The sequence below is a fragment of the Coenobita brevimanus genome, chromosome 106 (genome assembly GCF_032717465.1).
Source record: "Coenobita brevimanus isolate Jiangsu-jjx chromosome 106, ASM3271746v2, whole genome shotgun sequence".
Taxonomy (NCBI): Eukaryota; Metazoa; Arthropoda; class Malacostraca; order Decapoda; family Coenobitidae; genus Coenobita; species Coenobita brevimanus.
The window spans coordinates 14,275,518-14,293,275 of NC_137059.1; the positions used below are offsets into that span (position 1 = coordinate 14,275,518).

The 17,758-nt window shown below is 39.9% G+C and overlaps 1 protein-coding gene and 1 pseudogene across 1 annotated transcript in view; one reads left to right on the forward strand and one right to left on the reverse strand.

The window, feature by feature from the left end:
- Positions 1 to 17,758, forward strand: part of LOC145416424 (uncharacterized) — a 65,719-nt gene that overhangs the window by 19,480 nt on the left and 28,481 nt on the right. Inside the window, exon 2 of the mRNA XM_080285372.1 lies at positions 9,660 to 9,913. Within this exon, the coding sequence (XP_080141498.1) occupies positions 9,660 to 9,913 (254 nt within the window). The remainder of the gene's footprint in view (positions 1 to 9,659; positions 9,914 to 17,758) is intronic.
- LOC145416583 (5S ribosomal RNA) lies at positions 16,590 to 16,709 on the reverse strand (annotated as a pseudogene).

Here is a 17,758-nt window from a genome sequence, read left to right on the forward strand (position 1 = left end):
TGCTGAAATGGTGAAAGTAAAGAAAGACTTAGAAACAAGGGTGGAGGAAAAAAGCATTAAAAAGGAGGTGAAAAGAATAATCCAAAACAATCCAAAGTTAGTCAGAAATTCAGTAGAGATAAACAAATCAATAATAATCACTGGTATAGAAGAGGAAGAAGTTAAAAACAAGATCACAAGAGACAAAAAGGAGATGGCAAATGTAATGAGCTTACTGAAAGAAGTATCAGAGGAAATCTGTAGTAAAGACATAGAGGAACACAAAAGGTTAGGGAAATACGAGAAAAGCAAGACAAGACCTCTAAAGGTGACTTTCCAGAGTATAAACACTGTGGAAGAGATACTAAAAAATGCAAAGAATCTTAAGGAAAAAGAGGAGTTCAAAAATGTATGGATAAAAAGATGCCTAACACAAGAGGAACTGGAATTACTGAAAGAGAAAAGGGAGGAAGCAAAAACAAAAAATTAGGGAAGATCAGAAGAGGAGAAGAAGAAATTTTTTTTACAAAGTAATAGGATTGCAGGTACGAAAGTGGTACACAAACAGGATGGAAGAAAAAGGAGGAAGGTAGTAGAACCATGTCATGACAAGTATATAAACAAGATGATAAAGTTGATGTACTCAAATGTGGATGGAGTGGTATCTAAATTACTAGAGATGAATGATTATGTCAGAGAAAATGAACCACAAATAATATGCCTAACTGAAACAAAATTAATACCAAGGATATCAAATGACATACTAAACTTAGAGGAATACAATATATGGAGAAGAGACAGATATTTAAAAAAAGGAGGAGGAATTATAATATTAACTAAGAAAAATCTAAAAGTCAAGGAAATAAAACTAGATATACCATCACAAGTAGAACTGATTGCAGTAGAGATCGACACATCTGAAGGTAAAGTAATTGTAGCCAATTTGTACATGCCACCCAGATCAAACACATGGGAAAGAGACGAATATGAGGACCTGGCAGAGAGTACAATTCAGAGTGTAAGATCATTGCTACATAAAATGGAAGAGAAATCGGAAAGAATTATACTAACTGGGGACTTCAATACAAATATAAATTGCAATACTATAGATATAAATAGCCAAGAAAGCTGTTGGGACCAAAAGCTCCTGGATCTCGTACAAGAGTTTTTCTTAACGCAACATGTGAAGGAAACCGCCAGAAAAAGAGGACTTGATGTACCTTCAGTGCTAGATCTAATATTTACTAGGCAAGAAAATGATATTGACATTTTAATATATCACCCTCCACTCGGCAAAAGCGATCATGCAGTACTAAATTATAAATTCAGGATAGCATATGACATAGTAAACAGCAATGACAGTTACAAAAAGAGCCTAAACTATAAAAAGGGAAATTATCAAGACCTAAAGAAGTATTTCTTAGAAGTTGATTGGGAAAATGAGCTTAGAGGACAAGATTTAAATGCTTTATATAAAATTTTTGTGAATTTTATGAAATAGGAGTCCAGAAGTACATCCCACAGCACAAAGAAACAGATAAGAAAATACAGAAATGGTTCAATACAGAATGTAAAAAATCAAAAGAAAGAAGAGATTTGTTGTGGAATAGATACAGAAGACACAATAGTGAAAGGGCGTATAATAATTACAAACAGGCAAGAAACGACTATACAAGAATAAGGAGGGAAGCCCAAAAACAGTTTGAGGAGGATATAATAAATAAAAGTAGTGATCAACCAAAGCTGTTTTACAGCTATATCAGAAGCAAAACCAAAGTAAAAGATATAATACAATCCATTACGGACGAGGAAATCACTTATACACAAGAGAAAGATATTTGTGAAGCACTAAATAAGAATTTCCAATTAGTTTTTACAGAAGAAAAAAATTTTGAGAGGGACTATGTGGAACACGCATGTCCACACATACTACCAGATATACAAATAACAGAAAAAGTAATACAGGAGGAGTTAAGTGGATTAGACAGAGGAAAAGCAAGTGGTCCTGATGAAATTTCATGTTGGGTATTACGAGAATGTGCAAAGGAGTTAAGCAAACCATTATTTATAATTTTCAAGAAATCCTTGAGTCAAGGTAAACTACCTGATATTTGGAAAAAAGCAAATATTGTCCCCTTATTCAAGAAAGGAAATAGACAAAATCCACTCAACTACCGACCAGTATCACTGACCAGTGTTGTAAGCATGGTATTAGAAAAACTTATAAGAAAAGTTTGGGTAAATCATCTAGAAGAACACAGTATGATAACAGAAAGACAGTTTGGTTTCAGAAAACGAAAATCATGTGTTACTAATCTGTTGAGCTACTATGACAGAGTAACAAACACAATACAGGAAAGGGAAGGATGGGTGGACAGTATCTATTTAGATTTCAAGAAAGCTTTTGACACAGTACCACACCAAAGACTTTTATGGAAACTGTACCATCAAGGAGGAATTCGAGGCAAACTGTTTTGTTCGATGCAAGACTTTCTCATAAAAAGAGAAATGAGGACAGTACTAAGAGGAAACTACTCATCATGGAAAGAAGTGACTAATGGAGTACCACAGGGATCAGTGCTGGCACCAATCATGTTTTTAGTGTATATAAATGATATATACAGTAACACTGGAAATGAGAGCTATCTGAATATGTTTGCAGATGATGCAAAAATACAAAGGAGAATTACAAACACAGACTCTTGTAAAGAGCTACAAGAAGAATTAAATAAACTTCATGAATGGAGTAGTACATGGCAAATGGAATTCAATGTGGACAAGTGTCATGTAATCAAGTTTGGTAAAAGTGGAAAAAGACCTGATTGGGATTATAAGTTAGGAAATAAAACCCTATACACATCAGAAAGAGAGAAAGACCTAGGTGTGATTATCAATAACAGACTATCTCCGGCTGACCACATCAGCGAGAAGGTACGGAACATGTATACACTGCTTGCAAATATGAGAATAGCATTCACATACATAAATGAAGACATGCTAAGAAGGATAATAACATCATTCATTAGACCAACCCTGGAATATGCATCAGTAGTCTGGAGTCCTCATCTCAAAAAGCATATAGACAAGATTGAAAAAGTTCAAAGGGCCGCTACAAGATGGATACCAAGCTTAAGGGACCTAAGCTACGAAGAAAGACTAAATAAACTGAATCTACCAACACTACAGGAGAGAAGGAAAAGAGGTGACATGATAATGCTATATAAATGCATATCAGGAAAGGAGAAAATAGACATAAATGATTACTTAACATATGGAGAAGCATCAGCAAGAGGACACTGCAAAAAACTGCATAAGAAGAGAGGTGATAAAGACGTAAGGAAATTCAGTTTCCCAAACAGAGCAATTGATCAATGGAATGCGCTACCGAATGAAATAGTGTGTACCAAAACAATTCACAAATTTAAGGATATGTACGATAAATATGGTTTAAGACACGGGACAGTACGAGCTTGACTCATTCCTGTAAAGATACAATTAGGTAAGAACAATTAGGTAAGAACACACACACACACACACACACACACACACACACTGCCGCTACGCCACACACCACCCTCACTCCTACACAGTAACGCCTGAAGACCCATTACTAATAAACAAGGCTCCACATTATTGCACCACACCCATTGGCCACCTATTTAACCCTTAAACAAAGAAGCGTTGTCTTACTTCATATCAAACTTTAGATACATAACATTATCAGTTCAGTCAACTATTAGTATAAGACAGAACAATTCGACATTAACTGATATGCAAAACTAGAGAAAAACGAGCAAACTGCTTCATAATTTAATCATATTAGCTACAAAACTAGAAGTAAAACAAGCACATTCTTCATTTATATCAAATCTAAATTTAAGAACTGTATAATAAAACAGTAGTTCTAGTAACATTATATTTAATTTTCATTTAAAAGTACTACAAAAAGTAGCCATAATTATTATTATTAATTCTATACCACAGTATAAAAACTTTATTAACACCATGGCCACCCCACAGTATTGTTGTCAGTGCTCCAGTAGGCAGGATAAGTGTATCAGGTGCTCATGTGCAACAAACAGGTCACCGTGTACATACTGTAGGATGGGACCTTTCTGTATGAACGTGTTAGGGAATCACAGCCCACCAGAAGCGGCACTTGACTGCTTCCAACATGGCAGGCGACAGACTGGTGATATGGAAATTGATGGGGCGGTCACTGACAATATGCACGATCACACGAACATGCGTGGTGGTGAAATACCCCGTGGTGAACCGAGGGATAGGGATGGACGCCAAGATGCGAGAGATATGGAAGCGCTGGGTGGGTTAAATCACCATGGGGAAGTGAATAGTAGTGAAGCTGGGGGTGAGGAACATCATGAAGTTTATAATAGAAATGAAACTCAGGACGAAGACCACCATAGAGGAGTGCATGAAAGAGGGAATCATCCAGGTATTATCCGTCCTCAGAACGGTAGTGACACAAACAACGAGGAAGCAGAACAGCCTCACAGGTCTATGAGAGAAGGTCGTCCCACATACTGGATGGGCAAATCCCGAGAAAATGCAGTAACCTGGGTGAACACCACATATAATGAAATAGTTGGATGATCCTCAGATAACCTATTTGAACCTCCCAAATGCAATGCTACAACTGACATGATCAAGGAAATCACTCGCCTGATAGCCAACTACAACAATAACTCACCCATTGCCTCATTCTCTCTTAAGGTCCTTGCACTAATACCACATCTCTTCCTCAACAAGACCCGCCCAAGAGCTAGCATTGCAGAAAATATTAAGGCCATCCAAAGGCGGGTTGAAACATGGAAAGGAGGTGAAATCGACAACCTACTTGAGGAAGCAAGGGCCTTGCAGATGAGAATAAACAACCGAGGCAGAAGAAATCAGAATACCAATGATGTGGCAAGGATTTTTGGCAGCAAGATTAGACAGGGGAAGGTCTCGATGGGAACAAGATCCCTGTCAGCTGAATCACCAAACGGAGTTCATGACCTGACAGATGAAACAATGCAACAACTAAGAGAAAAACACCAGACTGCACGACAAGCAAGTGCCCAGTCAAAGCTTGACGGCAACTACACTCCTCCCAATCCCATCATATATGACAGGATAACTGGAGATATGGTGTGGCGGAAGGCAATGCACACACAGGGAGGGGCAGGACCGTCAGGCCTGGATGCAAAATCTTGGCGAGTAATCCTCAGTAACATCAAGTTTGGGGAGGCAGTAACAGACCTATGCAACACCATTGCCTCACTGGCGAGGAAGCTGGCTTCAAGTCAGTGCAGCAACATAGAAGCACTGAAGGCTTGCAGACTAATCCCCCTTGATAAGAATCCTGGATGCAGGCCCATCGGGGTGGATGAAGTCTTAAGACGGATTATAGGAAAATGCATCATGGAGGTGGTGAAAGATGATGTGAAGCAGGCAGTTGGCAACCTCCAAGTGTGTGCAGGCCAGCAGGCAGAAGGTGAGGCAGCAGTTCACTCCATGAGGAAAATATTTGGGGAAGAGGACTGTCAGGTAGTATTATTAGCTGATGCCTCAAATGCATTTAATTCCATCAACCGGGAGGTAATACTGCACAATATCAAGGAAGCATTTGCCCAATATGTGGAAAACACCTACAAAGAACCAGCAGACCTCTACATTGTGGGTAAGACAGCGGCTCACGATGTCGGTGTAATCCAGTCCACAGAAGGAACTACCCAGGGGGACCCCGTTGCCATGGCTATGTACGCCCTGGCGATGACAGTGCTGCAACAACAGATCAAATACGAGGCCACCAATGTAAAATAGGTAGCCTATGCAGATGACCTCAGGAATGCTGGCAAGGTTGAGGATGTGAGGAAATGGTGGGACCTTGTAACATCTCATGACCCTGAAATAGGTTACTACCCTAATGCAAGCAAGTCCATCTTGATCGTGAAACCTGCTTACTATCAAGATGCACAGGAAGCATTTAGAGGCACAAACGTGATAGTGACCAAGAAAGGTCAGAGGCATCTAGGGGCTGTGATTGGAACTAATGAATTCAAAGACAAATATGTGAGTGATAAGGTAAAGACATGGGTAGAAGAAATTCATACACTATCCAGCCACGCGAAAACAGAACCCCATGCAGCATACAGTGCATTTACCTATGGTGTAAAGCACAAGTGGACCTTCGTGATGAGGACCATACCAGACATCGAGTTGCTGCTACAACCACTGGAGGATGCAATCAGGGATTCATTCCTCCCATCTCTAACCAATGGCCACATCCCCACACTAGATGAGAGGGACCTTCTAGCACTACCACCCAGGATGGGAGGCCTTGGCATTATAAATCCAGTAGCCGTGGCAAGCTACGAACACAGAAATTCACTCATGCTCACCGAATCCTTGTCACAGAAGATATGTGCCCAGGTTGAGACGAGTGAAATCGACCACCAAAGGCAGAAAGACATAAAGACACAGATAAGCAAGGAGCATGAAGCAAGACAAAAAGACCAGCTGCAGCACATAATCTAACATCTAACACCGGACCAGTGCAGAAGAGTTGAAATTGCACAGGAGGTTGGGGCATCGAACTGGCTCACAACCCTGCCTCTCAAGGCAAAAGGTTTCCACTTCAACAAACAAGAATTTATTGACGCCATAGCCTTGAGATATGGGTGGCCAATAGAGAACCTACCTCAACACTGTGCTTGTGGCACTGCCTTTGATGCAAACCATGCAATGGTATGCAAGTAGGGAGGCTTTGTTTGCATCTGACACGATGAAGTACGCGACCTCAGTGCCAAAATGCTGCAGGAAATATGCCATGATGTCACGATTGAGCCAGCTCTGCTTCCCCTGGACGGCGAGCACTTCACCCACAGAACAGCAAACACATCAAATGATGCAAGAGTGGATGTCAGTGCTCGAGGTTTCTAGACACGTGGGCCAAGGGCGTTCTTCGACATCAGGATATTCGATCCCATGGCTGCATGTCATCGTGAACTGTCTCTCGAAGCTGCACACAAAAGGAATGAACAAGAAAAAAATAGAAGTTATCAAGAAAGGATCCAACATGTGGACCATGGTCGATTCACTCTCCTTGTGTTCACAACATCAGGTGGGATGGGTCCAGAGGCAGTGAGATTCTTTCTGAGAAGAAACGTCAACCACAGAGTTCTGTTATGGCCTGGATGAGATGTCAACTGTCATTCTCCCTCGTGAGGTCTGCTCTGCTATGTCTCAGGGGCACAAGATCATCAGCCCTCAGGCCTGTCTCTCTGGCGGGTATGGACTACAAAGCTACAGTGGTCGAGAGTCGCATAGACCAGCGACTCCAATAGTTCAATGTCTTTATTTACACTGTAATATCAATAAATATAAAATAAAATAATAATAGTAATAGTAGATGGTTGGTAACCACAGCCGTTGGCGTGCTTGGGGCCAACGGATTGTATTATGAGGGTTAATGTTAACCTTCACATTACAACTCTAAATGGTGAACTGTATTAGGAAGGTTGGTTTTGATCTTCACAATATAATTCCCCAGTGGATGGAGGTGATTTTTGTAAAAAAAAAAAAAAAAAAAAGCTGTGGCAGTAGTAGTAGTTGTAGTAGTAGTAATTTTCGATTCATTCCAATTCACTTTATTTGGTAATATAATTACATAGCCATAGATGTTTTTGTTCAGTGCACTTTCAGATCAGTACTGTACTCACTAATAACCAATCAAACTCTAGCCTTAAACTTACATACTGTGGCCGACATACATGGTGACATTTTGATTTAATTAGATTGATAAGTTTCTATTTTTATTCATATATATTTAAAAATATTATAGAAATCAGATGACATCTAAGAGTGTGCGATAAAATGAAAAAAAAAAAAAAAGTATTTAAAATATGTGCAGTAATATGAGAGTAAAACAATAAGAACCAATGATTCTCAATACAACAAAAGTTGAATATATAAAAAACGAATTTGGTATAAAAGAGGCCAAATAATAATGTTAATAGTAGTAGTAGTAGTAGTGTATCTTTTTTTTTTTTTTTTTTTAATCTATGGCCAGACGTCATAATCCCGTAAGGGGTGGCCATTTGTCTCTGAGTAAGTGGTTTACAGGAAGGGACACTAACTCTCCACCAAGCCACTTGTTAACACATAGGGAATATGTACGGGTTGATATATAGTTACTACTCACCACTGTAAATGGTTTCCTGGCTTACAGTTAACCATTAGGCTTGTCACTCAACCTAAAGCCACCTGAAAAGGAAAGAAGTGTAATGAAAACTGACAGGTAAGATGGGAGAAATGATAGGAAGGCAGACAGAGAAAAGAATAAGTGGTAGAAGTAGTAGTAGTAGCAGCAACTAGTAGTAGTAATAGTAGTAGTAGTAGTAGTAGTAGTAGAAGTAGTAGTAGTGGTGGTATTATAATAATAATAATAATTATAATAATAATAATAATAATAATAATAATAATAATAATAACAATAATAATAATAATAATAATAATAATAATAATAACAATAAGAAGAAGAAGAAGAAGAAGAACGCTGTAACGTCCTGCAGTCACTAGTCTCCATCTACTGTTCCTTACAATGGTCTTGACCCCATTGGGGAGATTTGGATTATTTTATCTACCAGCAATGGCCCATACCAGGACACATAACCTAGGTATTTCAGGTTCCTTGCACAGGTCGTACTGAAATCTCCAGTAGATGCGACCACCTTATCTCGTTCACAACATAATATATACTGATATGACTCTTTCTGACATGCTCTTCCACTGCACTTAAAGGATTTGGATTTTTTTTCCATCTTCAGTGGCCCATGCCAGGACACATAACCTCTGGGCCCTTCAGATTCCTCGCGCAATCTTCAGTTCTCCTGGAATCGTTGCAAAATTCTGAGGCAGAACTAATAATACCAACGAAAACAATAGTCCACCTGTGCAATAGGTGGACACCAATAACAGTAGAAGTAGTAGTAGTAGCAACAGCAGCAATAGTAGTAGTAGTAATATTAGTAGTATTCGCGGTATAGTAATAATAATAGTAGTAGTAATAGTAGCAGTAGTAGCTGTAGTAGTAATAATAGTAGTAGATAAGTACAGATAAATAAATAGAAAAGTAGACAGACAGATAGATAGATAAATAGATTGATAGATAGATAGTTAGGCATATAGACAGATAGATAAACAGATAGACAGACTACTACGTACATAGGACACGTACATACAATTATACGCACATTGGTGTTGATGTTGTGGTTCTAAAACTACTGATGGTCAAAGAATTCATTATCTACCTGCCTACTTATACCTCCCTCACTCTGACTATCTGTATCTATCTGTCTGCCTTCCTATCTGTCCATCAATCTACCTGTCTATATGTCTATATCCCTGTATCTATCCACCTATTCATCAACTTATCTGTATATCTGTCAATCCATTCTGTCTGTCTATCCACCCATCCATTCATCTATCTATCTATCTATGGATCCATCTATCTATCAATCCATCTTTTTTTAGTGCTGTGGTCATATTTTGAGCTTTTAAAATTCTCTCTCTCTCTCTCTCTCTCTCTCTCTCTCAAACCCAAACAAACATGGCAGGCCACAACACAGTTGGCCGCTGCTTCACCTTACCAACATTTTTCGTTTTTTCTCCCTTAGGTCGACACCCCCTGACCCCTCAGCAAGTGGGGGGTTAGTGGGGGGCAGCACCTCCCTCTCAACCTCTCTAGGGGCCGGAGGGCACATCAGAAGTCCCGTCAACAGCAAGCAAATCGGTCTACAGTCACCCACAGGATCCATCACCTCGAAGGGAAGTAAGAAGAAGAAGAGCAGCATTAGTGACCCCCCTGGGGGCGTATCAGGGGGGGACACGCCCCCTTCCAACCCCTCCACCAGGCCCAGGGTCAAGAAAGGTAGGTCTGGGGTAGATTTCGTCCGTAGTTGGCATTAATATTAGGGACCACCTTATAGTTTAACTTGATGGTTGTGTGTGACAGAGAGAAAGATAGATGGATGGATGGACAGACTGACAGATTAGTAGACTGATAGGTGGACAGATAGATAGAGGGGATGGGAGAAAGAAAATGGAACGAAAAGAAGATGAAGAATGAGAGGAAGAAGAAGAAGAAAAGAGAGAGAGAGAGAGAGAGAGAGAGAGAGAGAATTAAGGGAACAGATGAACATATACATTGTTTCTATGATCGATATCGTCCTTCATAGCCATTTGCATTGAATAAACTAATGTTTTTTTGGAAGTAAGAGAATAGATGAATGTATACCTAGGTCCTGGATTCGATTCCGTCCTTGGTAAGCATTAAATTAGGGACCTAGGAGTGTAACGTGATGGTTGTGTTTTTTTGATAGGGGAGAGTAGAGCTTGAGGGAGGGCAACCTAATAGATAGATAGATGGATAGCTATATAGATATGTGTATGATAGTGTATGTCTACATATATATATATATATATATATATATATATATATATATATATATATATATATATATATATATATATATACAGTATATATATATATATATATATATATATATATATATATATATATATATATAGACACATATATAAATATATATACAAATATATATATATTGTTACGGAACAGAGAGAGAGAATGAACACTTCAAGTGAGAATACTAAAATCACTACTGTCCCGCAAAGTTCCAGGTTCAAAACAAAAGACTTAGGTAAAATTACAAGTTAAAGTTTAATGCTCAAACTAACAACTAAACATTCAGAACTCATAAGGATAATGTAATGGCAAAACAGGTTACATATATGGTTAACTACAATAGCCTCTATTAACACGAATTTAGCAAGAGCAAATTTATCTAAGTCAGCCTCGATAAAATGAGAAAACCGGCTAATGCTCAGTTAAAGCAAGATATAATATTATTACAGATACAAAAATATTTCTAATATTGGCTGACAGCAAAAACCCCACCAGGCCCATTAATCAACGCCCCATGCTACACAGTACAAGAAAAATGATAATAACACTTATACTCAAATTATACAGCAGCTAGATGGTTGGAGACTTCCTGAGCACTCACAAAAATAATAATACACTATACGGGGGAGGAGAGAGATGTGAACAAAATGAGGAGTAGATCTAAGTGGCAACTAATGCAGAGACTGAGCTCATTATATAGGGGGCCGGCAGAGCTTGATTCAACTTGCAAGAAGGATGCGGAAATGAAGGCACAGGGGAGGAAGAGTTGACAGTCCTGCTTCGAACAACAGAAAGAACGACTTTACTATAAGGGGGAGAAGGGGGGAGTGAGGTAGAACACGCAAGCCTGGTCATTATGGAAGCCACGTGGCGAATCGTGATCAAACATGCAGCATACTGTACATTAGAATTACACAAAGGATGATGAAATCATAGGCTATGTAACACCTCCCCACAAAGAAAAAGAAATTTACAAAGGAAATTTCTTATTACTCTAAAACAATCTGTCTAAAGTCTAGATAAGCAATCTGCAATAACATTTTCTTTCCCCTTGACATGTTGTATGTCTAATGAATACTCTTGAAGAAGTAGACTCCATCTTGTCAATCTCTGATTTTTATCTTTAAACTTACTAAGGAATTTCAGTGGGTTATGATCGGTATAAATGACTATGGGGTCAAAACCAGAACACAAATAAAATGAAAAATGCTGTAAACCCAAAATCAAGGCCAAAAGCTCTTTCTCAATAGTTGAGTAGTTCTTTTGAGGTGGAGTGAACTTCTTACCGTAATAAGATACAGGGTGTTCAATACCCTGATCATCCTCTTGCAGCAAAACAGCCCCAGCTCCTGCATCACTTGCGTCAACAGCCATCTTAAAAGGCTTAGCAAAATTTGGAGTAGCGAGCACTGGCTGATTTAATAGGATAGCTTTAAGTTTACTGAAAGAGGATTCACAGTTATCAGTCCAGACAAATTTAACTCCCTTCTTCAGTAGGTCTGTAAGTGGTGATACAAGAATTGAAAAGTTAAGAACAAATCTCCTGTAATAACCGACCGTTCCCAAAAATCTTTGTAGCTCTTTCCTACTTTTAGGTCTGGGAAGATCACTTATAACCTGAACCTTAGCTCCTGGTGGTGCAACATGTCCATCACCAATTACATACCCAAGGTACTGAACTTAAGCTTGACCAAACTCACACTTTGATAAATTAGCTACAAGATTAGCCTGAACCAAACGCTCAAGAAATTTACTGACATGGCATAGGTGATCTTTCCAGTTGTCACTGAAGATTAATACATCATCAATATAAACAACACACCCTGCCAAACCCTCTGTTAAAACATTCATGAGCTTCTGAAAAGTGGCTGGTGCATTCTTCATACCATATGGCATTACGGAACATGCAAAAGTCTTTCCTAGTGTTACAAAACATGAGATCTCCCTAGCACGTTCAGTCATACGTACTTGCCAGTATCCCTTTAACAAATCAAACTTACTTATGTACCTAGCCTTTCCGATCTTGTCTATGCAATCTTCCACGAGAGGGAGAGGGTAAGTGTCTGTTTTGGTTATCTGATTAACACGTCTGTAGTCGATGCAAAGCCTCTGTGACCCACCTGGCTTAGGGACTAGAGTGACAGGAGAACTCCACTCGCTCTGACAGGGCTCAATCATCTTGTGGTCCAACAGGTAGCCAAGCTCCTTCTGGATGAGAGGAACTTTCACTGGGTTCACACGGTAAGGAGGCAGTTTAATTGGCTTTGCGTCTCCAACATCGACATCATGCATCAACACAGTGGTTCTTCCTGGAGTGGCACGAAACACTTGCGGGTACTCCTGCAGTAATGCCGAAAACTCCTGCCTTTCCTCGGGAGCTAGATGAGAAAGCTTAGTCTGGAGATCATTCATGATATCAGGATTCTTCCCCAAACTATCACTCAGGCTCATACTGCATGGGAGAACTTCACTTGCAGACTCGGGTGGAACAGCTACAGTGCAGACTGGGTTATTTTCGTCCCGCCTGTGATATAACTTTAGCATGTTCATGTGACAAAGTTGCTTGTTCTTTCTACGATCTGGTGTGGCGATGACATAGTTGACATCACTAAGTTTCTTCTCCACGAAATAAGGACCATTAAACTTGGCTTGAAGAGGTTCCCCATGCACCGGTAGCAGAATCAAAACCTGATCTCCTGGATGAAAGTGACGTAACCTGGACTTCTTATCATACCAAGTCTTCATCTTCTCCTGAGCAGCTCCTAAATTCTCTCTCGCCAGCTGTAAAGCAGTGGACAGCCGTTCTTTCAACTTCATCACATACTCCAGCAGGTTGACGTCATCTTCCTCCGACAGCCAGCATTCCTTGAGTAGCTTAAGGGGTCCTCTTACTTCATGGCCAAACAGTAGTTCAAAGGGTGAGAAGCCCAGTGATTCATTTGGAGATTCTCTTGCGGCAAATACAACGAATGGAAGACCTTTATCCCAGTCTTTCTGATGTTCCAAACAGTATTTCCTGAGCATCGATTTGAGTGTTTGATGATATCTCTCCAACGCTCCTTGGGTCTGGGGATGGTAAGCTGAAGACGTGATCTGGGTGATCCCCAACTCTTTCAGAGACTACTTGAAAACATTTGACATGAACTTACTTCCCCGGTCTGACTGTACCTCCTTGGGCAGACCAAACTTGGTGAAGAACCCTAGCATTTCCTTAACCACGTTCTTTGCTGAGATATTTCTAAGTGGAATGGCTTCAGGATAACGAGTAGCCATATCAATCAGGGTCAACACATAAGAAAATCCTGAAGAAGTCTTAGGAAGAGGGCCCACAATAACCACCAACACACGGGTGAATGGCGCCTCAAAAGGAGGAATGGGAACTAGAGGTGCAACCTTTTCGGTCTGATTACACTTCCCCACAACTTGACAGGTGTGACAAGACTTACAATACCAGGAAACATCTCTGAAGATACCTGGCCAGTAGAAGTGTTTCAAAATGCGTGCCACAGTCTTCCTCACTCCAAGGTGTCCTGCCAAACTGGAATCATGAGCCACTCTAATGATATCCTGCCTACAAACACGAGGGATGACAACTTGATGTACAACCTCCCATTCACAGTCGGCTGATGCTGTTGGGGGTCTCCACTTCCTCATAAGTACACCTGACTTTATATAATAACAAGTAGAAGCACCAGCTGACTCTTCCTCACTGCAAGCAGAGTTAGCTAGACCTTTCAACTCAGGGTCAGCAACCTGCAACTCAACCAACTCTTGACGAGTCAAATTATCAACACTACGGGGTACTGCCTCATCTGGTGAGTGGTCCAAATTAGCAAGAAAAGTGTCAGCTAGGATAACATCATCATCATCATTATCCTCTAAGTCACTATTAACTTTAGACTTAGCCCTAGTGAGAGCACATGCAGAGAACACATCAGGGACATCACAATCCTGGGTCGCAGTTACTGGTTCACTAGATAACTGGGGAGCTGGACACACTTGACTTCCACCAATATCATTTCCAAGTAAGAAAGTTACACCTGACATTGGGAGTGTCTCAACCAACCCAACCATAACGGAACTATTAACAAAACCAGACTCTAAATTCACTCTGCACAGAGGGACAGAGAAGTAATTATTCCCTACACCTTATAAGATTACAGTTTCATCAGAGGAATTAACATTAGAGCCTAGAACACTGGTCAGCATAAGGGATTGGCAAGCACCTGTATCACGATATATATATACTGATTTCCTGTCATTACTGTCCAGAGGACTGACAAAACCATCAGACAGGAAATTAGCACATGAACTCTTGAGAGTATCACCCACGTTACTGCTCAAAAGAGGAGCTTCATCATGAGAATTTAATTTACCCCTCAAAGCAGGTTCAGTTAACTCGGTTAAAGAATTCTGAGAACTCTCAAGGGTGGACACTAGACCAATTGACTGAATATTTAAAGACTCCTTTTTGTTCACATCACGCTGTCTCCTGAAACATTTCTCCGTAGTATGACCAAGCTTACTACAATAAGTACATTTACTTTTCTGAAATCTAGAGGTGAAGCTGGTATTTACTTCCTGAGAAACATCATCTTTATTCTCTTTCCTGTTACCTGTACTCTGAGTAGAGGCAACGTACTTACTCTCAGCTTTCCTTTTTTCTTTAGAATATCTCTTGTGAGTGAGAACATACTCATCAGCTAAAACTGCAGCATCAGACAAATTATCTATTCGTTTCTCATCAAGATATAAGTTTACATCTTTATTAATACACCTTTTGAAGTCCTCCAGCAAAATCATCTGCTTAAATTTATCAAAATCAGAATTTACATTCTTAGAATTTAACCACTGCTCTAACAGATCTTCTTTGATTTTTGCATACTCAACATGGGATTGCTTATCTTGCTTATAAGTTGTCCTAAATTTTACTCTATAGGCTTCAGAAACAAGCTCATACGCCTTAAGAATCAAGCTCTTAACTACATCATAATTATCAGATTGATCATGAGGCAAAGATGCATAAGTTACTTGAGCTTTATCGGTGAGAACACTCTGAAGGAGTACTGGCCAATACTTTTTGGGCCAATTAAAACCTGTAGCTACCCTCTCAAACAACTGAAAATACTTTGTTAAATCAGATTCATTAAAAGGAGGGACAAGATTAACATTTTTAGCCACATCAAAATCATCAGAGCTAGATGATCCAGTTCCACCTTGTTTCATGCGATACTCATGGTCTGCCTGAATCCTAGCAAGTTCAATTTGTACCTGAGCCTGTGCCTGTGCCTGTGCCTCCTGAATACGAGCCTGAGACTCAGCCTCCTTAGCACATGCCTGAAACTCAGCCTCCTTAGCACGAGCCTCCTGCAGGGCTAGTTGTAACTTAGCTATTTCAATCTGCATTTGCTCATCTGGAGGAGTTACATTAAACAAGCTTTTATTAATCATGCCAACAATTTGATCTTTAGAATGATGAGAGCGAACAACAATTCCCAACTGTTGAGCAACAAGCTTAAGTTCATTCTTTGTTCTGTTTTCTACATCACATACTGTTTGCACATTTGACAAAAAATGTTTGGCTTCATCAAGAGTAGTAATAGTAGACACCATGAATAAATCACAGTCACAAAATATCAAGCAATATCCTTATGATAATATCCTGAATATCCTGATAAGAGGTCGCCAAATCTGTGTTACGGAACAGAGAGAGAGAATGAACACTTCAAGTGAGAATACTAAAATCACTACTGTCCCGCAAAGTTCCAGGTTCAAAACAAAAGAGTTAGGTAAAATTACAAGTTAAAGTTTAATGCTCAAACTAACAACTAAACATTCAGGACTCATAAGGATAATGTAATGGCAAAACAGGTTACATATATGGTTAACTGCAATAGCCTCTATTAACATGAATTTAGCAAGAGCAAATTTATCTAAGTCAGCCCTGATAAAATGAGAAAACCGGATAATGCTCAGTTAAAGCAAGATATAATATTATTCATTCATTCATTGCCAGACGCCATGTATCCCAATCGGGGTGGCCAAGGCTTAGAGTTAATTGTTTTACAGGGAGGGGCACTAATCCTCCACCAACCCCACTTGACACGTAGGGAGAACGTTATGCCAACAGCATCTGGTGTTCCCAGGCGGTCACCCATCCAAGTACTAACCAGAGCCAACGTTGCTTAACTTCGCTGATCGGACGGGAAGCGGTGTACTCAACGTGGTATGTAATATTATTACAGATACAAAAATATTACTAATACTGGCTGACAGCAAAAACCCCACCAGGCCCATGAATCAATGCCCCATGCTACACAGTACAAGAAAAATGGTAATAACACTTATACTCAAATTATACAGCAGCTAGATGGTTGGAGACTTCCTGAGCACTCACAAAAATAATAATACACTATACAGGGGAGGACAGAGATGTGAACAAAATGAGGAGTAGATCTAAGTGGCAACTAATGCAGAGACCGAGCTCATTATATACGGGGCCGGCAGAGCTTGATTCAACTTGCAAGAAGGACGCGGAAATGAAGGCACAGGGGAGGAAGAGTTGACAGTCCTGCTCTGAACAACAGAAAGAACGACTTACTCTACTATAAGGGGGAGAAGGGGGGAGTGAGGTAGAACACGCAAGCCTGGTCACTATGGAAGCCACGTGGCGAATCGTGATCAAACATGCAGCATACTGTACATTAGAATTATACAAAGGATGATGAAATCATAGGCTATGTAACAATATATATATATATATATATATATATATATATATATATATATATATATATAAAGGAACTGCATTATTTGTTTGTTTGTCCTTCATTCACTCCCAAAACAACGGTGAGAGACCCCCACACCCATATATATTCTGAATAAGGGTGACCTAAGGATGGTTATGGGGGGGTCAAAAAAAAAAAAATAGTGGTAGGTGGGAACACCCGTCATCCACCCACTTAATGTAGTGGTACTCTGTTTTAGGGTATCTTTACATCGAGTGGCAAGCCAAATGATTTCCTATAAACCAGGAAAGCATTTACAAAGCTGGGTGGTAACCTTATAACTAAGTGACACGTGCTTTCTACTTGACAGCAAGTGGGTTGTCGGAGGGTTAGTGCCCCTCCCCGGAAAACAACTAATTAAAAATACGAACAAGAAGCCTCGGACCAGGACTGACCAAAAGATGACGACTAAGGACCGAACAAACGACATGATACGGATGTCGATGTGGAATTTAAGGGGTGCAAATGATGAGGTGAAAGAGAGAGAGATTGTCCAGTGCTT